The sequence below is a fragment of the Ranitomeya imitator genome, chromosome 3 (assembly GCF_032444005.1).
Source record: "Ranitomeya imitator isolate aRanImi1 chromosome 3, aRanImi1.pri, whole genome shotgun sequence".
Classification (NCBI taxonomy): Eukaryota; Metazoa; Chordata; class Amphibia; order Anura; family Dendrobatidae; genus Ranitomeya; species Ranitomeya imitator.
In genome coordinates, this window is record NC_091284.1 from 737,585,063 (window position 1) to 737,608,810 (window position 23,748).

The 23,748-nt window shown below is 42.1% G+C and overlaps 1 protein-coding gene across 1 annotated transcript in view; it reads left to right on the top strand.

Annotated features, from left to right (window-relative positions):
* Positions 1–23,748, top strand: part of CDADC1 (cytidine and dCMP deaminase domain containing 1) — a 61,003-nt gene that overhangs the window by 32,259 nt on the left and 4,996 nt on the right. The window contains exons 6-7 of the mRNA XM_069758845.1: positions 214–389; positions 2,828–3,017. Coding sequence (XP_069614946.1) covers positions 214–389; positions 2,828–3,017 — 366 coding nt within the window. The remainder of the gene's footprint in view (positions 1–213; positions 390–2,827; positions 3,018–23,748) is intronic.

Genomic DNA, 23,748 nt, shown 5'->3' on the forward strand with positions numbered 1-23,748 from the left:
TGGTATAAAATGGAGGTGTTTGCCATTCACATGTAAAGCGCCATGGAATAAATGGCGCTACAATAATAATAATCTGGACCTGGTAACTTTCTTATTTTAATCTTTTTCAGATGCAGTTGTGTGATATAATTCAATGCAGTCACAATATTTAGCAGTCAGGACTTCGATGTTGAAATAGACGTGCTATATAATTCCCTGATAATCTGCTTTCAGAGCTCATTTGATTGTGATGGGACAGAGACCATGTACTTCCTTGGGTGTGGATATAATGCTTTCCCTGTGGGCTCAGAATATGCTGATTTTCCTCACATGGATGACAACCAGAAAGATAGAGAAATCAGGAAATTTCGATATATTATCCATGCAGAACAGAACGCAATAACATTCAGGTAATTTGTTTCCTTTTTTTTTTTTATACCTTTTACATGCCTCCCTTATATTATTGAACAGTTGCTTGACACCTCATACATTGGACGGCAGCATAAATCTTTGTTGTATACACCACTTTTTATATTAACAGCTACTGGAGTGGGCTGGTACATATATTGGAATATTGCAAGCTCTGATACTGGAAGTGATTTTGTCCCATCCATCAGTCACCTTACCACTGCCGCTATTCACTGTCCTAGTCCGGTGAACGCTGATATTAGTGATTGGCTGCAGGGGTCAGGTGACTGTTGAGCAAGATGTCATCACTTCTGAAGCTGGCAGGACCACAAGAGCAGCAGAGAGCTCTAGAGGCATCTAATGTTTATTTCTTTATTTTAGAAGAATCCGCTTTGCCCAATTATAAAGATTTATAAAAGACACAATGTTTATTACGTCTACTGCAGAAGAAGAGTTATGGCTAAAACGTTCCTAAAATTATTAAGAAACTAGATGGTGGCCCGATTCTAACGCATCTGGTATTCTAGAATATGCATGGCCACGTAGTATATTGCCCAGCCACGTAGTATATTGCCCAGCCACGTAGTATATTGCCCAGCCACGTAGTATATTGCCCAGCCACGTAGTATATTGCCCAGCCACGTAGTATATTGCCCAGCCACGTAGTATATTACCCAGCCACGTAGTATATTGTGCAGCCACGTAGTATACAGTACAGAACCACGTAGTATATTGCCCAGTGATGTAGTATATTGCCCAGCTACGTAGTATATTGCCCAGCCACATAGTATATTGCCCAGTGACGCAGTATATTGCACAGCGACGTAGTATATTGCCCAGTGAAGTAGTATACTGCCTAGTGACGTAGTATATTGCCCAGTGACGTAGTATATTGCCCAGTGAAGTAGTATATTGCCTAGTGACGTAGTATATTGCCCAGTGACATAGTATATTGCCCAGTGACGTAGTATATTGCCCAGCCACATAGTATATTACCCAGCCACGTAGTATATTGCGCAGCCACGTAGTATATTGCGCAGCCACGTAGTATATTGTGCAGCCACGTAGTATACAGTACAGAACCACGTAGTATATTGCCCAGTGATGTAGTATATTGCCCAGCTACGTAGTATATTGCCCAGCCACATAGTATATTGCCCAGTGACGCAGTATATTGCACAGCGACGTAGTATATTGCCCAGTGAAGTAGTATACTGCCTAGTGACGTAGTATATTGCCCAGTGACGTAGTATATTGCCCAGTGAAGTAGTATATTGCCTAGTGACGTAGTATATTGCCCAGTGACGTAGTATATTGCCCAGTGACGTAGTATATTGCCCAGTGACGTAGTATATTGCCCAGCTACGTAGTATATTGCACAGCGACGTAGTATACAGCACAGCCACGTAGTATATTGCCCAGCCACGTAGTATATTGCCCAGCCACGTAGTATATTGCCCAGCCACGTAGTATATTGCCCAGCCACGTAGTATATTGCCCAGCCACGTAGTATATTGCGCAGCCACGTAGTATATTGTGCAGCCACGTAGTATATTGCACAGCGACGTAGTATACAGCACAGAGCCACGTAGTATATTGCACAGCCACGTAGTATATTGCACAGCCACGTAGTATATTGCACAGCCACGTAGTATATTGCCCAGCCACGTAGTATACTGCCCAGCCACGTAGTATATTGCCCAGCCACGTATGTCACAGGTTAAAAAATAAACATACTCGCCTTCGGATCCGAGGGCCCCTTGTAGTTCTAACATACTCACCTTCGGATCTGGCGCAGGCGATGAGCACGCGGCTGCCGCCATCTTCCGTTCCCAGGATGCATTGTGAAATTACCCAGATGACTTAACGGTCTCGCGAGGCCGCTAAGTCTTCTGGGTAATTTCGCAATGCATCGCCGGGAACGGAAGATGGCGGCCGGCTCTGCGGACAACGGAGGGTGAGTATAGCAGGTTTTTTGTTTTTGTTTTAAATTTTTTTTAACATTACATTTTTTACTATTCATGCCGCATAGGCAGCATCAATAGTAAAAAGTTGAGGACACGCAGGGTTAATAGCGGCGGTAACGGAGTGCCTTACCTGCGGCATAACGCGGTCCGTTACCGGGCAGTGACTGCCGGGAGTAAGGAGCGTCCATTTTCTTCCGGACTGTGCCCGTCGCTGATTGGTCGTGGCTTTTTTTCCGCGACCAATCAGCGACTTGGATTTCCTTGACAGACAGAGGCCGAGATCAATGAATATCCGTGACGGACAGAAGGACAGAAAGACGGAAGTGACCCTTAGACAATTATATAGTAGATGAACCATTTTAAAATATATCTATGCCAATGGGAGGTTTTTGACCATTTCTAGTACTGGAAACTAATCAGAGATGAAGGGTCTGGCTGTCAATTGCCATTTTGTCATGTTATTACTATTGCAGGTGCCAAGAAATTAAACCTGATGAACAAACTATGATCTTTGTGACCAAATGCCCATGTGATGAGTGTGTTCCCCTGATTAAAGGATCTGGCATCAAGCAGATCTATACCGGAGATGTGGACAGCGGTAAAAAGAAGGCTGATATATCCTACATGACATTCTCTGAGCTCAGGGGAGTTGGTAAATATAGTGTAAGTATTCATTAATATGTACGGTTTTAATTTATCTGTTTACAATTAACATACTTCTCTTGTCCAGCCATCCACATCTACATGAATAGTGTTATCGTCTATTAAAAAATATGCACTCAAGCCATTTCAGTGTCAAACGTCTGGATGTTACTGGTTATGTCCTTAGGCTGCAGTATTATGTAAGTGTAGGTAGTACTGTCTCCCTGACTTATGAATGCAAACCTGGTCCTGTTCAATATTATTCTCAAGTGTTGTGAGATCAAAGGTGGGTGAAACTGCCCTCAATTTCATACATTATGGTAGGGTAGATATATATTGTATCCTTGTTAACCTATACAGTTGTGTGAAAGTGTTTGCCCCTTCCTGATTTCCTATTCTTTTGCATGTTTGTCACACTTAAATGTTTCAGATCATCAAACAAATTTAAATATAAATATTAAATATTAGACAAAAATAACACAAGTAATTATAAAATGCAGTTTTTAAATGGAGGTCTCTATTAAGGGAAAAAGCAATCCAAACCTACAGGCAGGGCCCTGTGTGGAAAAGTTATTTTCCCCCTACCTTAAAACATAAATTAATTGTGGTTTATCGCCTCTTTGGGAAGCTGAGTTCAAATTCCCTCCTTAGCCACACCCAGGCCTGATTCCTGCCACACCTGTTCTCAATCAAGAAATCACTCAAATAGGACCTTCCTGACAGTGAACTAGACCAATAGATCCTCAAAAGATAGACATCATGCCGCCATCCCAAAATTTTTTGAAACAAACGAGAAACAAAGTAATTGAGATCTATCAGTTTGTAAAAGGTTATAAAGCCATTTCTAAAGCTTTGGTACTCGAGCAAACCACAGTAAGAGCCATTCTCCACAAATGAAAAAAACTTGAAATTATGGGGAACCTTCCAAGGATGGGCCGGCCAACCAAAATTACCCCAACAGTGCAGCAACCACTCATCCAAGCGGTCACAAAAAAACCCCACAACAAAATCCATATAAAAAAGGCAGGCCTTCCTTGCCTCAATTAAGGTAATTGTTTATTACTCCACCATAAGAAAGAGACTAAACAAAAATGGCCTGCATGGCAGAGTTCCAAGACAAAAACCACTGCTGAGAATTAAGAACATAAAGGCTTGTCTCAGTTTTGCCAGAAAACATCTTGATGATCCTCATGACTTTTGGGAGAATATTCTGTGAACTGACGAGACAAAAGTTGAACTTTTGAAAGGTTTATGTCCCATTACGTCTGGCGTAGAAGTAACACATTTCAGAAAAGGAACAGCAAACCAACAGTAAAATATGGTGGTGGTAGTGTGATGGTCTGGGGCTGTTTTGCTGATTCAGACCTGGATGACTTGCTGTGGTAAATGGAACCATGAATTCTGCTGTCTTTCAAAAAATCCTGAAGGTGACTGTCCAGTTCATGCTCGGAAACCTGCCAATGTGGCTGAATTACAACAATTCTGCAAAGATGAGTGGGCCAAAATTCCTCCGTTGCGTTGTTAAAGACTCATTGCCAGTTATCGCAAACACTTCATTGCAGTTGATGCTGCTAAGGGGGGCCCAACCAGTTATTAGGTTCAGGGGGTAATCACTTTTTCACACCGGGCCCTGTAGGTTTGCATTTCTTTTCCCCTTAATAATAAAGAACTTCATTTACAAACTGCATTTTGTGTTTACTTGTGTTATCTTTGTCTAATATTTAAATTTGTTTGGTGATCTGAAACATTTAAGTGTAACAAACATGCAAAAGAATAAGAAATCAGGAAGGGGCAAACACTTTTTCACACAGCTGTATGTGCAGTATTAGATCTCTGCGGATACATGAAAGCAAGTAATTACAGCAACACTCCAAATACACTCCCACAAAGAGAAAGATCTGAAACTTGGATTAGGTTTCAACCTGCATTTCAAGGAGTCTTAAAATGAATGAATTAAGACTGCAGCCCAAAACATTGTGACATTATATTAACTAAAGGTAACTATTGATATAGGTGAAAATATTTTTTCCCCCTGTCAAAGGTGCCCATATACAGTTGTGCTCAAAAGTTTACATACCCCGCCAGAATTTTTCTTTTCTTGGCCTTTTTTTTTTAGAAAATATGAATGATAACGTCAAAACTTTTTCTCCACTCATGGTTAGTGGTTGGGTGAAGCCATTTATTGTAAAACTACTGTGTTTTCTCTTTTACAGGCTGTGTGCATACGTTGCTGATTTTTCACGTTTTTTTTGCGTTATTTCGCTATAAAAACGCTATAAAACCGCAAAAAAAAGCATACATTATGCATCCCATCATTTAGTATGAATTCCGCAATTTTTGTGCACATGATGCGTTTTTTTTCCGAGAAAAAAACGCATCGTGGTAAAAACGCAGCATGTTCATTAATTTTGCGGATTTTTTTTGCATATTTCCCACTATATAATGCATTGGGAAATGTCCAGAAAAATCTGCAAAAAAAACGTACCAAAACGCGGTAAAAACGCGCAAAAAATGCATGCAGATTTCTTGCAGAAAATTTCAGGTTTTTCTCAGGAAATTTCTGCAAGAAATACTGAACGTGTTTACATAGCCTAAAGACAACCCAAAACATCCAAATGACCCTGATGAAAAGTTCACACACCCCATTTTTTAATACCATGTATTGCCCCCTCTAACATCAATGACAGCTAGAAGTCTTTTGTGGTAGATGTGGATGAGGTTCTTTATTTTCTTAGATGGTGAAGCTGCCCACTCTACTTGGCAAAAAGCCTCCAGTTCGTGTAAATTCTTGGGCTGTCTAGCATGAACTGCGCGCTTGAGATCTCCCCAGAGTGGATCAATGATACTGAGGTCAGGAGACTGAGATGGCCACTCCAGAACCTTCACTTTGTTTTGCTGTAGCCAATGACAGGTCGACTTGGCCTTGTGTTTTGGATCGTTGTCATGCTGTAACGTCCAAGTATGTCCTATGCGTAGCTTCCGGGCTGATGATTGCAAATTTGCCTCCAGTATTTGCTGATAACTTGCTGCATTCATCTTTCCTTCAACTTTGACCAAGTTTCCTGTGCATTTGTAGGTCACACATTCCCAAAACATCAGTGATCCACCTCTATACTTAACAGTAGGAAATGTGTTCCTTTCATCATAGGTCTTGTTGACCTCTCTCCAAATGTAACATTTATGGTTGTGGCCATAGAGTTCAATTTTGGTCTCATCACTCCAAATTACCTTGTTCCAGAAGTTTTGAGGCTTGTCTCTGTGCTGTTTTGCGTATTGTAGGCGAGATACTTTGTGCATTTGTGCAATAATGGCTTTCTTCTGGCACCTCGACCATACAGTCCATTTTTCTTCAAGTGCCTCCTTATTGTGCAAAACCGCCGGTTTTCAGAGAGTCCAGCATTTCAGCTAATATTATTTGTGGGTTTTTCTTTGCATCCCGAACAATTTTCCTGGCAGTTGTGGACGATATTTTTGTTGGTCTACCAGACCGTGGTTTTGTTTTTACAGAACCCCTGATTTTCCATTTGTTAATCACAGTTTGAACGCTGCTGACTGGCATTATGATTTCCTTGGATATCTTTTTGTATCCCTTTCCTGTTTTATACAGTTCAACTACCTTTTCAAGTAGATCCGTTGATAATTCTTTTTCTTTCCCCATGACTCACAATCCTGAAACGTCAGTGGCTGGATGAAAGATGCAAGAGTCTGTCTGGATCCCAGAAACTCACTGAGCTTTTATGCACACACGCTGATTACAAGCAAACAAGTCACAGATGAGGATGTTATATTTAGTAGCCATTTAAACCCATTTGTCAACTTCTGTGCATGTTATCAGGCCAAAATCACCAGGGTATGTGAACGTTTAATCAGGGTCATTTGGATGTTTTGGGTTGTCATTATGATTTAAAAAGAGAAAACACAGTAGTTTAACAATAAATGGCTTCACCCAGCCACTAACCATGAGTGGAGAAAAAGTTTTGGTGTTATCATTCATATTCTCTGAAAAAAAGGCCAAGAAAGCAAAAATTCTGCCGGGGTATGCAAACTTTTGAGCACAATGGTACATTAGACAAATGTTTGCAGAAAACTAAATATTTTGACAGGATGACTATATAATGTGTAAGGAGTTGTCTGTACTTCCACCATCACAAAGAAGGAGAAGGAAGGATCGGTGGACAGTGGCTGTGGTTTCTTCACCTCTTCCTGTATATAGGAAGGCCTGGAGGATTAGTTGACAGCTGAACGATCCTGTAGTTGACACCTATCTAAGGTGTATGGTGAGCTACAGAAGGGGATCAGGAAATTTACGAGAGAAAAAAAAACATGAGTTCAGAGGTTGGAAATTTAAAGGGAACCTGTCACCCTCACCCCCCCCCAGTCGTTTGTATCTAAAAGAGCCACCCTGTGCAGTAGTAATGCTGCATTCTGACAAGGTGGCTCTTTTAGTTTGGGTCCCTGGCACTGCTGCAATAATCGCTTTTGAAATTTGTTCCTCATACCGTGAAATTGTCCTGGGGCAGGTCTTTCCCCCCGAATCTAGACACCTCACAAGCGTCAATCATGGCCTCTGCACGCCAGGCGCCGCCTCCTCTTCCTTCAGTAGCGTCCCCGGCGCCTGCGCTGTAAGTTCGAAGGGCAGCGCAACTGTGCATGCCCTAAAAAAAAACAACAGCGCAGGCGCCGGGGACGCTACTGAAGGAAGAGGAGGCGGCGCCCAACGCGCAGAGGCCATGATTGATGGTTGTGAGGCATCTAGATTCGGGGGTAAAGACCTGCCCACGGGACAATTTCACGGTATGTGGAACAAATTTCAAAAGCGATTATTGCAGCAGTGCCAGGGACCCAAACTAAAAGAGCCACCTTGTCAGAATGCAGCATTACTGCTGTACAAGGTGGCTCTTTTAGATACAAACGCCTGGGGGAGGTGACAGGTTCCCTTTAAAGCTTAATATTACTGTGTTTAACAACAAGGATGGACTATGGCCTCTGTAACTGATACCTGATGGCAGTATGTAAATAACGAGTCATTTCCTATCTGCTGGTTTAACACAATCTGGCCAGTCTGTAAAAAAATGACGCTGGTGAACTACGCGCCAGTCCCTTTCACATCGGCTCTATTGATATATACAGTGGGTTAGGAAAGTATTCAGACCCCTTTCAATTTTTCACTCTTTGTTTCATTGCAGCAATTTGGTACATTAAAAAAATTTCATTTTTTTTCTCATTAATGTACACTCTGCACCCCAGCTTGACTGAAAAAACAGAAATGTAGAAATTTTTTCAACTTTATTAAAAAAGAAAAACTGAAATATCACATGGTCATAAGTATTCAGACCCTTTGCTCAGGCACTCATATTTAAGTCACTTGCTGTCCATTTCTTTGTGATCCTCCTTGAGATGGTTCTACTCCTATATTGGAGTCCCGCTGTGTTTAATGAAACTGATAGGACTTGATTTGGAAAGGCACGCACCTGTCTCTATATAAGACCTCGCAGCTCACAGTGCATGTCAGACCAAATGAGAATCATGAGGTCAAAGGAACTGGCCAAGGAGCTCAGAGACAGAATTGTGGCAAGGCACAGATCTGGCCAAGGTTGCAAAATAATTTCTGCAGTACTCAAGGTTCCTAAGAGCACAGTGGCCTCCATAATCCTTAAATGGAAGAAGTTTGGGACCACCAGAAGTCTTCCTTGACCTGGCCGTCTAGCCAAACTGAGTAATCATGGGAGAAGATCGTTGGTGAGAGAGGTAAAGAAGACCCCCAAGATCACTGTGGCTGAGCTCCAGAGATGCAGATGATGGGAGAGATGGGAGAAAGTTCCACAAAGTCAGCTATCACTGCAGCCTTCCACCAGTCAGGCCTTTATGGCAGAGTGGCCCGACGGAAGCCTCTCTTCAGTGCAAGACATATGAAAGCCCGCATAGAGTTTGCTAAAAAACATATGAAGGACTCCCAAATTATGAGAAGTAAGATTCTCTGGTCTGATGAGACAGAATTATCACCAAAAAGGTCTATTTTTAAGTGGTATGTGTGGAGAAAACCAGGCACTGCTCATCACCTGCCCAATACAATCCCAACAGTGAAACATGGTGGTGGCAGCATCATGCTATGGGGGTGTTTTTCAGCTGCAGGGACGGGACGACTGGTGGCCATTTTAGGAAACATGAATGCGGCCAAGTACAGAGATATCTTGGATGAAAACCTCTTCCAGAGGGCTGTACTAGCTCAAAAGGTGCTTCTACCCAATACTGAGAAAAGGGTCTGAATACTTATGACCATGTGATATTTCTGTTTTTCTTTTTTAATAAATTTGCAAAAATTACTACATTTGTTTTTTTCAGTCAAGATGGGGTGCAGAGTGTACATTAATGAAAAAAAATTAACTTTTTTGAATTTACCAAATGGCTGCAATTAAACAAAGAGTGAAAAATTTAAAGGGGTCTGAATACTTTTCGTACCCACTGTACTTCCTCCTGTACCAATGTCTTCATGCGTTTTTACTGTTTATTTTAATACTGGTTTTATTTTAGTTTATATGTCACACTGTACATTACAATACAGTAGACCATATTTAAAATTTTGTTCACTTTAATATTTTATAAATACAGCAAAATTCCATATGATTCTTTCACAATGCTCAATATTACAATTGCAACACCAAGAAGGAAAAGTCATGACATTTTGGAAATCACAGGATAGATAGACATGTTAGTGATATGAAAATTATATTAAAAAAATGGAAACAGAATTTTCAAAATGTCTTGATTTTATTTAGGATTGCGTACAAGCATCACACACAGAAATGCGCGCACTTATATACCTTATCTGCTATCAATGAGGTTATTATTGGTTCTCCAAAGAATATTCTGCCACAGTGAATGCACTTCTTGGGCAGCAAATCATCAAGATCCATTGCTGACTACTACCTTTTCAATTTCTGACCAATGATCTCCCAAATGTGCTTAATTGGCGACGAGTCTGGAGACCCTGCAGTCAATGATAACACGTTTAGGCCTCGCAGGCTACTCACCGCACAGTCAACATGCGTCCTTTTGTTGTTGGGTTCAAAAACAGCTCCTGGATAAATGGTTGCACCACTAGTTCCACGATTGATCCATTCTGTATAGTAAGTGAATGTGTTCCATTGATTTGTGCCACCGCTCTTAAAGGCTTTTATGGTGCAGAGCAAGACAGCAATGGAGGCTTGAATGGAGATCTATCCTTTTCAGCAAAATCTCCCGCTTTTGTCTTGGACGGAAGGTGAGCTAAAGATTTGTCTGGAGACCACATAGGCAACAACATAAAGAGGACTTCATGATTGATTTATAGAATGTTAGAGTTGGAAGGGACCACCAGGGTCATTGTGTCCAACCCCCTGCTCAATGCAGGATTCACTAAACCATCCCAGACAGATGTCTGTCCAGCCTCTGTTTGAAGACTTCCATTGAAGGAGAACTTACCACCTCTCGTGGCAGCCTGTTCCACTCATTGATCACTCTCACTCTTAAAAGATTTTTTTTAATATCTAATCTGTATCTTCTCTCTTTCAATTTCATTCCATTGCTTCTCGTGTTTCAATTTACAAATTGAATATCACACCAGTCCTACTCTCGGGATTATGGTGTGAGGTGGCATAATGTACGGTAGCCATTCCCCTCTAGTCTTTATTCCAGGTACATTAACAACTCAGCGTTACATTCATTCGGTGGCTTAACCAGTAGTGTAGCCATTTATCCAAAGGAGTGTTGTACGTGTCGATCACACCCGATGCTGAATAAATCAAGATGATTTGAAAATATATATTAGAATATCATTAACATGTCTATCAATCCTGTGATTTCCAAAATGCCACAACCTTTCCTGCTTGGTGGTGCAATTCCCATGTTAAGTGTATAATGTCTGTATACTATAACTGGAGTATTAATAGACCTATATTATTAACATAAAAGAAGGATGAACAAACTAAGGTAAATTGTAAGAGGATAATCAGGAGAGGCGTCTGGGATGACGCAGGTAAGAGGAGGCTCCAGTGGCCACAGACTACTGACATGGCACTGGAGTGGACTCCTGCAAATCTTTTTTTTTTTTTTTTCTGCTATTAGTAATATCTCATTTACCCGATCAGTGACTCAGTAACATGTACATGAGAGCAGCTGATAGCTATATTTAAAGGGAACCTGTCAGCATTTTTGGATGATATAAGATACGGCCATCACTTTTCAGTGCAAATACAGTTAGGTCCATATATATTTGGACAGAGACAACATTGTTCTAATTTTGGTTATAGACATTACTACAATGAATTTTAAACAAAACAATTCAGATGCAGTTGAAGTTCAGACTTTCAGCTTTCATTTGAGGGTATCCACATTAAAATTGGATGAAGGGTTTAGGAGTTTCAGCTCCTTAACATGTGCCACCCTGTTTTTAAATGGACCAAAAGTAATTGGACAGATTCAATAATTTTAAATAAAATGTTCATTTTTAGTACTTGGTTGAAAACCCTTTGTTGGCAATGACTGCCTGAAGTTTTGAACTCATGGACATCACCAGACGCTGTGTTTCCACCTTTTTGATGCTCTTCCAGGCCTTCACTGCGGTGGTTTTTGGTTGCTGTTTGTGGGCCTTTCTGTCTGAAGTTTAGTCTTTAACAAGTGAAATGCTGCTCAATTGAGTTGAGATCAGGTGACTGACTTGGCCGTTCAAGAATATTCCACTTCTTTGCTTTAATAAACTCCTGGGTTGCTTTGGCTTTATGTTTTGGGTCATTGTCCATCTGTAGTATGAAACGACGACCAATCAGTTTGGCTGCATTTGGCTGGATCTGAGCACACAGTATGTCTCTGAATACCTCAGAATTAATTCGGCTGCTTCTGTCCTGTGTCACATCATCAATAAACACTAGTGACCCAGTGCCACTGGCAGCCATGCATGCCCAAGCCATCACACTGCCTCCGCCGTGTTTTACAGATGATGTGGTATGCTTTGGATCATGAGCTGTAGCATGCCTTCCCCATACTTTTCTCTTTCCATAATTCTGGTAGAGGTTGATCTTGGTTTCATCTGTCCAAAGAATGTTCTTCCAGAACTGTGCTGGCTTTTTTAGATGTTTTTTTTTTTAGCAAAGTCCAGTTTAGCCTTTTTATTCTTGATGCTTATGAGTGGCTTGCACCGTGCAGTGAACCCTCTGTAGTTACTTTCATGCAGTCTTCTCTTTATGGCAGATTTGGATATTGGTACACCGACCTCCTGGAGAGTGTTGGTCACTTGGTTGGCTGTTGTGAAGGGGTTTCTCTTCACCATGGAGATTATTCTGCGATCATCCAAAACTGTTGTCTTCCGTGGGCTCCAGGTCTTTTTGCATTGATGAGTCTACCAGTGCTTTCTTTCCTTCTTTCTTTCTTTCTTTCTTTCTTTCTTTCTCAGGATGTACCAAACTGTAGATTTTGCCACTCCTAATATTGTAGCAATTTCTCGGATGTTTTTTTTCTGTTTTCCCAGCTTAAGGATGGCTTGTTTCACCTGCATGGAGAGCTCCTTTGACCGCATGTTTACTTCACAGCAAAACCTTCCAAATGCAAGCACCACACCTCAAATCAACGCCAGGCCTTTTATCTGCTTAATTGAGAATGACATAACGAAGGGATTGCCCAAACCTGTCCATGAAATAGCCTTGGAGTCAATTGTCTAATTACTTTTGGTCCCTTTAAAAACAGGGTGGCAAATGTTAAGGAGCTGAAACTCCTAAACCCTTCATCCAATTTTAATGTGGATACCCTCAAATGAAAGCTGAAAGTCTGAACTTCAACTGTATCTGAATTGTTTTAAAATTCATTGTGGTAATGTCTATAACCAAAATTAGAAAAATGTTGTCTCTGTCCAAATATATACGGACCTAACTGTGTATAGAGCATTCCATAATGCAGTATATCTGCCCCCAACCCGACCTTCAGAAGAAAAATTTTATTATACTCGCCTTCGGGGTGGTCCAGTCTGAGGGGTGTCGCTCTTCTTGGTCTGCCGCCTCCCATCTTCTTACAATCGCCACCCTCTGCTTGCTTCGGGTGGGTGACTCGTTCCTGCGTCATCCACACAATCTCCCCGGCATCACACTCCTGTGCTGGTGTACTTATCTGCCCTGTTGAGGGCAGAGCAAAGTACTGCAGTGTGCAGGTGTCGGGGCTCTTTCACCTTTCCTGGCACCTGCCCACTGCAGTACTTTGATGGGAGGGGCCGGACCAAGAAGGGTGACACTCCTTGGAACGGACCGCCCCGCAGGTGTGTATAAGTTCTTTTTCTTCTCTTGCAGGTTGGGTTGGGGGCAGATATACAGCATTATACAATGAGATATTGCTGTAGGGCGGCCCAGAGTAATGAGACGCTGGCTGCGTGACTTCTTAGACAGAAGGGTGGTTGTCTGTCCTACATCAGTGACGGTGACAGCAGATATGGTTCATTTTGAGACCTAATTACTTAGTGATTATACATTGATTCCTCTCATCAATACCGTGTGCTCAATGACACGCTCACTGTGAAAATGCTACTAATATTAGAATGCCCTGGGCTACACAGGAATCTATTCAATGTTCAGCATTTGTCTCCGACCCCCAGAAACAGGGGGAAGGTTTATAGAAATATGCCGAGATTTAAACCAGTGCAAAGGAGTTGCCCATTCCAACCAATCAGCTTGCATCTTTTATTTTTGAAAAGGCAGTTCAGAAATGAGACGTTAAATGTGATTGGCTGCTGTTCTATCAAGTAGATTTTGGGGTGCATTCTGCCGAACATGGATTTTTGGACTGAACAGAGGCCATAAGTCTTTGGTCATACTGTGATCTATTTGTATTAATTCATTTGCTCCCATACCGCTCGTTGACAGCCAGTGGGTACTTTTGGTTAGATGGAAATATGTCAGGTGTTCATGGACACTATGTACAGACGGCAAACTGTTCTAATGTATCAGTGGCAGACCTGGACCCCCGTCTTACAAAGGTTCAGTGTCTGCAGTATGCTGACCTCTGATCTGAATAGAAGTCTAGGGCTATGTGCCCACAATGTCGTTTTCAGGTGGATTCACTTATAACCCAACTGAAAAAAGTAACATATGCAATGCGCTATCAAAGTGACTCGCTGTGTATTTGTTCTGTCTTTTGATCTTCTTTTAACCTCTTCAGTCTTCGAAAGCCAGGAAGCTGCTAAAAGAAGTGACCTAACCATTCTTCAGGCGACTTCTCTTTGGAGGCCGCTCAGTGTTTTATTTCCACAATTAAAGAAAAGTTCCCGCCACCAAAAACAGGCGAGAATGTGCCAGAAAGACCCCGCTGTGTTTTCCTAATCTGTCTTCTGCATCAAAAACTCAGCGGGAACGCCAATATCTAAAAGACATCACATGGACATCCCCCAATGGTGTGTTCTCAGTCTTTTTTTGCTGTGTTTTTAGAGCATAAACTAAGTGGAAACTCTTCCGTTTTTGGGGTGCATATGTTTCGGCTCCCTTTCCGATATAAAAAATTCAGTAAAAACACTCCGTGTGAACACATTGTAAGACTTTTCTTTCCAGCATCCATTGCAATGCCGTAGTGAAGGCTTAGCTGGTCATATAGAAGATTTAGTGTTCATGATCACAACTATAACTTGGATCGGTGCTGTATGATTCCATAGTACAGCTCCCATGTAGATCTATATACCCAGACCATATCTCCATTTATCTCAGATTTTCTGTGGTTTTTGCTAAGCTATCAGATATTTTCCAATCACACTTTTCTCTCCAGTAATACATTGTTTCGATCATCACAAACATTCAGTAGAATGGCGGCCTCTTGTGGTCATAATCATTGACTGCTAAAAAAAATTCAAAGAGGTTTTCCCCACAATTCATGTATCCGCTGTCAACAGTAGAGTTAAGGTACCGTCACACTGAACGATATCGCTAGCGATCCGTGACGTTGCAGCGTCCTGGCTAGCGATATCGTTGAGTTTGACAGGCAGCAGCGATCTGGATCCTGCTGTGCCATCGTTGGTCGGAGCAGAAAGTCCAGAACTTTATTTCGTCGCTGGATCTCCCGCAGACATCGTTGAATCGGCGTGTGTGACGCCGATTCAGCGATGTCTTCACTGGTAACCAGGGTAAATATCGGGTTACTAAGCGCAGGGACGCGCTTAGTAACCCGATGTTTACCCTGGTTACCAGCGTAAACGTAAAAAAACCCAAACACTACATACTCACATTCCGGTGTCTGTCCCCCGGCGTTCTGCTTTCCTGCACTGGCTGTGAGCGCCGGCCAGCCGTAAAGCACAGCGGTGACGTCACCGCTCTGCTTTACGGCTGGCCGGCGCTGACAGTGCAGGAAAGCACAGCGCCGGAGGACAGACACCGGAATGTAAGTATGTAGTGTTTTTTTTTTTTTACATTTACGCTGTAACCAGGGTAAACATCGGGTTACTAAGCGCTGCACTTAGTAACCCGATGTTTACCCTGGTTACCAGGGGACCGGCATCGTTGGTCGCTGGAGAGCTGTCTGTGTGACAGCTCTCCAGCGACCACACAGCGACGCTGCAGCGATCGGGATCGTTGTCTAGATCGCTAAATGAGATGGTACCTTAAGGAATGGGCTATGAGGCCAAGTTCACACTTTGCAGAAAAAACTTTTTACAGGAAACAAGTCTTTCAAGCATTTTTTAAGTGATTTTTTAGTAATTTGTTTTAAGTGGCTCTACTAAGGAAAACTCAAGTACTCGATATGCACATGTCCTAAATGTTCGAAAGTTGAGACCCCACTAATCACTAAAACCAGCACTCCAAGTGTTATGGTTTCCGTTCACCTCATGTCTCAAGTTTGGAGCAGGTATTATGTAGCAGCAGAACGAAAGAAACAACAAAGTCCTCCAACACCAATAAACTTAAATATAGAGAAATTTTATTCAAATACAAAGTTTTAAGAACAATTAAAGGTAGGAAATGCAAGTAAACTGTACATGTGATGGTAAAAATGCAAACGCTGGACATTAAGTAGTAAGATTATGCCTTAAATAAGGCGGTGTATCTAAAGGCATGGGGTAATACACATTAAGTAAATACCATTATTAGTGTAGTATCAGGCTAAATAACCAGTAACAATGTGCACACCATAACTTTAAGGTAATCAACTATAAGGCTATGTGCACACTTTGCAGATTCCACTGCGGATTTTTCCGCAGCGGAATTGCAAAATCCGCAGTGAAAACCCATCGCGGTTTTTACTGCGGATTTATCGCGGTTTTTACTGCGTTTTCTTCTGCGGATTTTCAACTGCAGTTTTCTATTGGAGCAGCTGAAAATCCGCAGAAAAGAAGTGACATGCTGCGGAATGTAATCCGCAGCGTTTCCGCGCGGATTTTTCTGCAGCATGTGCACAGCGTTTTTTGTTTCCCATAGGTTTACATTGAAATGTAAACTCATGGGAAACTGCTGCGGATCCGCAGCGGTCAAATCCGCTGCGGATCCGCAGCAAAATCCGCAAAGTGTGAATATAGCCTAAGAATGAAAATATCAAATTTAAGTACCCAAAGTTATTATAATTACCCTATATAGCGTACCCCTTAACGCGCGTTTCGATCTTGTATCCTCCTCAGAAGGGGCCCATGCCTTTTTATAGCCACATAATTATTATTATTATTTATTGTTATAGCGCCATTTATTCCATGGCGCTTTACATGTGAGGAGGGGTATACATAATAAAAACAAGTACAATAATCTTAAACAATACAAGTCATAACTGGTACAGGAAGAGAGAGGACCCTGCCCGTGAGGGCTCACAATCTACAAGGGATGGGTGAGGATACAGTAGGTGAGGGTAGAGCTGGTCATGCAGCGGTTTGGTCGATCGGTGATTACGGCAGGTTGTAGGCTTGTCGGAAGAGGTGGGTCTTCAGGTTCTTTTTGAAGGTTTCGATGGTAGGCGAGAGTCTGATGTGTTGTGGTAGAGGGTTCCAGAGTAGGGGTAATACGCGGGAGAAATCTTGTATACGATTGTGGGAAGAGGAGATAAGAGAGGGGAATAGAGAAGGAGATTTTGTGAGGATCGGAGGTTGCATGTAGGCAAGTACCGGGAGACGAGGTCACAGATGTATGGAGGAGACAGGTTGTGGATGGCTTTGTACGTCATGGTTAGGGTTTGTACTGGAGTCTCTGGGCAATAGGGAGCCAGGGAAGGGATTGACAGAGGGGAGGAGCTGGGGAATAGCGGGGGGACAGGTGGACTAGTCGGGCAGGAGAGTTTAGAATAGATTAGAGAGGTGCGGGAGTGTTAGAGGGGAGGCCACAGAGCAGGAAGTTGCAGTAGTCAAGGCGAGAGATGAGGGCTTGGACTTGGGTTTTTGCAGATTCTTGGTTGAGGAATGAACGGATTCGTGAAATATTTTTGAGTTGAAGTGGAAAGGGCTTGGATATGTGGTTTGAAGGAGAGATCAGTGTCAAGGATTACCCCGAAACAGCGAGCTTGTGGGACTGGGGAGAGTGGGCAGCAGTTTACTGTCATGGATAGATTAATTCAATCATTTTTGCACTAGGTTTTGTATTTAGTTTTATCTATACCTCTATTGATATTGGTTTTGTGGTCTCAAGATGTGGCATACCCTATATGTATACACCGCCCTATTTAACCCCTTTACCCCCAAGGGTGGTTTGCACGTTAATGACCGGGCCAATTTTTACAATTCTGACCACTGTCCCTTTATGAGGTTATAACTCTGGAACGCTTCAATGGATCCTGGTGATTCTGACATTGTTTTCTCGTGACATATTGTACTTCATGACAATGGTAAAAATTATTTGATATAACCTGCGTTTATTTGTGAAAAAAACGGAAATTTGGCGAAAATTATGAAAATTTCGCAATTTTCCAACTTTGAATTTTTATGCAATTAAATCACAGAGATATGTCACACAAAATACTTAATAAGTAACATTTCCCACATGTCTACTTTACATCAGCACAATTTTGGAACCAAAATTTTTTTTTGTTAGGGAGTTATAAGGGTTAAAAGTTGACCAGCAATTTCTCATTTCTACAACACCATTTTATTTTAGGGACCACATCTCATTTGAAGTCATTTTGAGGGGTCTATATGATAGAAAATACCCAAGTGTGACACCATTCTAAAAACTACACCCCTCAAGGTGCTCAAAACCATATTCAAGAAGTTTATTAACCCTTCTGGTGCTTCACAGGAATTTTTTGAATGTTTAAATAAAAATGAACATTTAACTTTTTTTCACAAAAAATGTAATTCAGCTCCAATTTGTTTTATTTTACCAAGGGTAACAGGAGAAAATGGACCCCAAACATTGTTGTACAATTTGTCCTGAGTATGCCAATACCCCACATGTGGGGGTAAACCACTGTTTGGGAGCATGGCAGAGCTCGGAAGCGAAGGAGTGCCATTTGACTTTTCAATGCAAAATTGACTGGAATTGAGATGGGACGCCATGTTTCGTTTGGAGAGCCCCTGATGTGGCTAAACATTGAAACCCCCCACAAGTGACACCATTTTGGAAAGTAGACCCCCTAAGGAACTTATCTAGAGGTGTGGTGAGCACTTTGACCCAACAAGTGCTTCACAGAAGTTTATAATGTAGAACCGTAAAAATAAAAAATCATATTTTTTCACAAAAATTATCTTTTTGCCCCCAATTTTTTATTTTCCCAAGGGTAAGAGAAGAAATTGGACCCCAAAAGTTGTTGTACAATTTGTCCTGAGTACGCGGATACCCCATATGTGGGGGTAAACCACTGTTTGGGTGGATGGGAGAGCTCGGAAGGGAAGGAGCGCCGTTTGACTTTTCAAAGCAAAATTGACAGGAATTGAGATGGGACGCCATGTTGCGTTTGAAGAGCCACTGATGTGCCTAAACATTGAAACCCCCCACAAATGACACCATTTTGGAAAGTAGACCCCCTAAGGAACTTATCTAGAGGTGTGGTGAGCACTTTGACCCACCAAGTGCTTCACAGAAGTTTATAATGCAGAGCCGTAAAAATAAAACAAAATTTTTTTCCCACAAAAATTATTTTTTTAGCCCCCAGTTTTGTATTTTCCTGAGGGTAACAGGAGAAATTGGACCCCAAAATTTGTTGCCCAATTTGTCCTGAGTGCGATGATACACCATATGTGGGGGGAACCACTGTTTGGGCACATGGGAGGGCTCAGAAGGGAAGGAGTGCCATTTGAATGCAGACTTAGATGGAATGGTCTGCAGGTGTCACATTGCGTTTGCAGAGCCCCTAATGTACCTAAACAGTAGAAACCCCCCACAAGTGACACCATTTTGGAAAGTAGACCCCCTTAGGAACTTATCTAGATGTGTGCTGAGCGCTTTGACCCACCAAGGGCTTCACAGAAGTTTATAATGGAGAGCCGTAAAAATAAAACAAAAATTTTTTCCCACAAAAATTATTTTTTAGCCCCCAGTTTTGTATTTTCCCGAGGGTAAAAGGAGAAATTCGACCCCACAATTTGTTGTCCAATTTGTCCTGAGTGCGCTGATACCCCATATGTGGGGGGGAACCACTGTTTGGGCGCATGGGAGGGCTCGGAAGGGAAGGAGCTCCATTTGGAATGAGGACTTAGATGGAATGGTCTGCAGGTGTCACATTGCATTTGCAGAGCCCCTAATGTACCTAAACAGTAGAAACCTCCCACAAGTGACACCATTTTGGAAACTAGACCCCCTAAGGAACTCATCTAGATGTGTTGTGATAGCTTTGAACCCCCAAGTGTTTCACTACAGTTTGTAACGCAGAGCCGTGAAAATTAAAAAAAAAAATCTTTCCCCCCAAAATTATTTTTTAGCCCCCAGTTTTGTATTTTCCCGAGGGTAAGAGGAGAAATTCGACCCCAAAAGTTGTTGTCCAATTTGTCCTGAGTGCGCTGATACCCCATATGTGGGGGGGGAACCACTGTTTGGGCGCATGGGAGGGCTCGGAAGGGAAGGAGCTCCATTTGGAATGAGGACTTAGATGGAATGGTCTGCAGGTGTCACATTGCATTTGCAGAGCCCCTAATGTACCTAAACAGTAGAAACCTCCCACAAGTGACACCATTTTGGAAACTAGACCCCCTAAGGAACTCATCTAGATGTGTTGTGATAGCTTTGAACCCCCAAGTGTTTCACTACAGTTTGTAACGCAGAGCCGTGAAAATTAAAAAAAAAAATCTTTCCCCCCAAAATTATTTTTTAGCCCCCAGTTTTGTATTTTCCCGAGGGTAAGAGGAGAAATTCGACCCCAAAAGTTGTTGTCCAATTTGTCCTGAGTACGCTGATACCCCGTATGTTGGGGGAAACCAACGTTTGAGCGCATGGCAGAGCTCGGAAGGGAAGGAGCGCCATTTGGAATGCAGACTTAGATGGAATGGTCTGCAGACGTCACATTGCGTTTGCAGAACCCCTAATGTACCTAAACAGTAGAAACCCCCCACAAGTGACCCCATATTGGAAACTAGACCCCCCAGGGAACTAATCTAGATGTGTTGTGAGAACTTTGAACCCCCAAGTGTTTCACTACAGTTTATAACGCAGAGCCGTGAAAATAAAAAATCTTTTTTTTCCCACAAAAAATATGTTTTAGCCCCGAGTTTTGTATTTTCCCAAGGGTAGCAGGAGAAATTGGACCCCAAAAGTTGTTGTCCTATTTGTCCTGAGTACGCTGATACCCCATATGTTGGGGTAAACCCCTGTTTGGGCACACGGGAGAGCTCGGAAGGGAAGAAGCACTGTTTTACTTTTTCAACGCAGAATTGGCTGGAATTGAGATCGGACGCCATGTCGCGTTTGGAGAGCCCCTGATGTGCCTAAACAGTGGAAACCCCCCAATTATAACTGAAACCCTAATCCAAACACATCCCTAACCCTAATCCCAACAGTAACCCTAACCACACCTCTAACCCTGACACACCCCTAACCCTAATCCCAACCCTATTCCCAACCGTAAATGTAATCTAAACCCTAACTGTAACTTTAGCCCCAACCCAAACTGTAGCCCTAGCCCTAACCCTAGCCCTAACCCTAGCCCTAACCCTAACCCTAGCCCTAACCCTAGCCCTAACCCTAACCCTAGCCCTAGCCCTAACCCTAGCCCTAGCCCTAGCCCTAACCCTAGCCCTAACCCTAGCCCTAACCCTAGCCCTAACTCTAACCCTAGCCCTAATGGGAAAATGGAAATAAATACATTTTTTTAATTTTTCCCTAACTAAGGGGGTGATGAAGGGGGGTTTGATTTACTTTTATAGCGGGTTTTTTAGCGGATTTTTATGATTGGCAGCCGTCACACACTGAAAGACGCTTTTTATTGCAAAAAATATTTTTTGCGTTACCACATTTTGAGAGCTATAATTTTTCTATATTCTGGTCCACAGAGTCATGTGAGGTCTTGGTTTTTGCGGGACGAGTTGATGTTTTTATTGGTAACATTTTCGGGCACGTGACATTTTTTGATCGCTTTTTATTCCGATTTTTGTGAGGCAGAATGACCAAAAACCAGCTATTCATGAATTTCTTTTGGGGGAGGCGTTTATACCGTTCCGCGTTTGGTAAAATTGATGAAGCAGTTTTATTCTTCGGGTCAGTACGATTACAGCGACACCTCATTTATATCTTTTTTTTATGTTTTGGCGCTTTTATACGATAAAAACTATTTTATAGAAAAAATAATTATTTTTGCATCGCTTTATTCTCAGGACTATAACTTTTTTATTTTTTTGCTGATGATGCTGTATGGCGGCTCGTTTTTTGCGGGACAAGATGACGTTTTTAGCGGTACCATGGTTAGTTATATCTGTCTTTTTGATCGCGTGTTATTCCACTTTTTGTTCGGCGGTATGATAATAAAGCGTTGTTTTTTGCCTCGTTTTTTTTTTTTTTTTCTTACGGTGTTTACTGAAGGGGTTAACTAGTGGGCCAGTTTTATAGGTCGGGCCGTTACGGACGCGGCGATACTAAATATGTGTACTTTTATTGTTTTTTTTTTTTATTTAGATAAAGAAATGTATTTATGGGAATAATTTTTTTTTTTTTTTTTTCATTATTTTGGAATATTTTTTTTTATTTTTTTTACACATTTGAAATTTTTTTTTTTTACTTTTTTACTTTGTCCCAGGGGGGGACATCACAGATCAGTGATCTGACAGTTTGCACAGCACTCTGTCAGATCACTGATCTGATAGGAGTGCAGGCTGCTTCACAGTGCCTGCTCTGAGCAGGCTCTGTGAAGCCACCTCCCTCCCTGCAGGACCCGGATCCGCGGCCATCTTGGATCCGGGGCTGGAGGGAGCAGGGAGGGAGGTGAGACCCTCGCAGCAACGCGATCACATCGCGTTGCTGCGGGGGGCTCAGGGAAGCCCGCAGGGAGCCCCCTCCCTGCGCGGTGCTTCCCTGTACCGCCGGCACATCGCGATCATCTTTGATCGCGGTGTGCCGGGGGTTAATGTGCCGGGGGCGGTCCGTGACCGCTCCTGGCACATAGTGCCGGATGTCAGCTGCGATAAACAGCTGACACCCGGCCGCGATCGGCGGCGCTCCCCCCGTGAGCGCTGCCGATCGCATATGACGTACTATTGCGTCCTTGGGAAGTAAAGCCCACCCCACATGGACGCAATAGTACGTCTAATGGCAGAAAGGGGTTAAGGCATAATCTTACTACTTAATGTCTAGCGTTTGCGTTTTTACCATGACATGTACAGTTTACTTGCATTTCCTACTTTTAATTGTCTTAACCCCTTAGTGACAGAGCCAATTTGGTACTTAATGACCAGGCCAATTTTTGCAATTTTGACCACTGTCACTTTATGAGGTTATAACTCTGGAACGCTTCAACGGATCCCGCTGATTCTGAGATTGTTTTTTCGTGACATATTGTACTTCATGTTAGTGGTAACATTTCTTCGATATTACTTGCGATTATTTATGAAAAAAACGGAAATATGGCAAAAATTTTCAAAATTTTGCAATTTTCTAACTTTGTATTTTTATGCCCTTAAATCAGAGAGATATGTCACGAAAAATAGTTAATAAATAACATTTCCCACATGTCTACTTTACATCAGCACAATTTTGGAAACAAAATTTTTTTTTGTTAGGGAGTTATAAGGGTTAAAAGTTGACCAGCAATTTCTCATTTTTACAACACCTTTTTTTTTTTAAGGGACCACATCACATTTGAAGTCATTTTGAGGGGTCTATATGATAGAAAATAATGAAGTGTGACACCATTCTAAAAACTACACCCCTCAAGGTTCTCAAAACCACATTCAAGAAGTTTATTAACCCTTTACGTGCTTCACAGGAACTGAAACAATGTGGAAGGAAAAAATGAACATTTAACTTTTTTTTGCAAACATCTTAATTCAGAACCATTTTTTTTTCTTTTCACATGTGTAAAAACAGAAATGTAACCATAAATTTTGTTATGCAATTTCTCCTGAATACGCCAATACCCCATATGTGGGGGTTAAACCACTTTTTGGGCGCACCGCAGAACTTGGAAGTGAAGGAGCGCAGTTTGACTTTTTCAGTGCAGAATTGGCTGGAATTGAGATCGGACGCCATGTCACGTTTAGAGAGCCCCTGATGTACCTAAACAGTGGAAACTCCCCACAAGTGACACCATTTTGGAAACTAGACCCCTTAAGGAACTTATCTAGATGTGTGGTGAGCACTTTGAACCCCCAAGAGCTTCACAGAAGCTTATAACGTAGAGCCGTGAAAATAAAAAATCG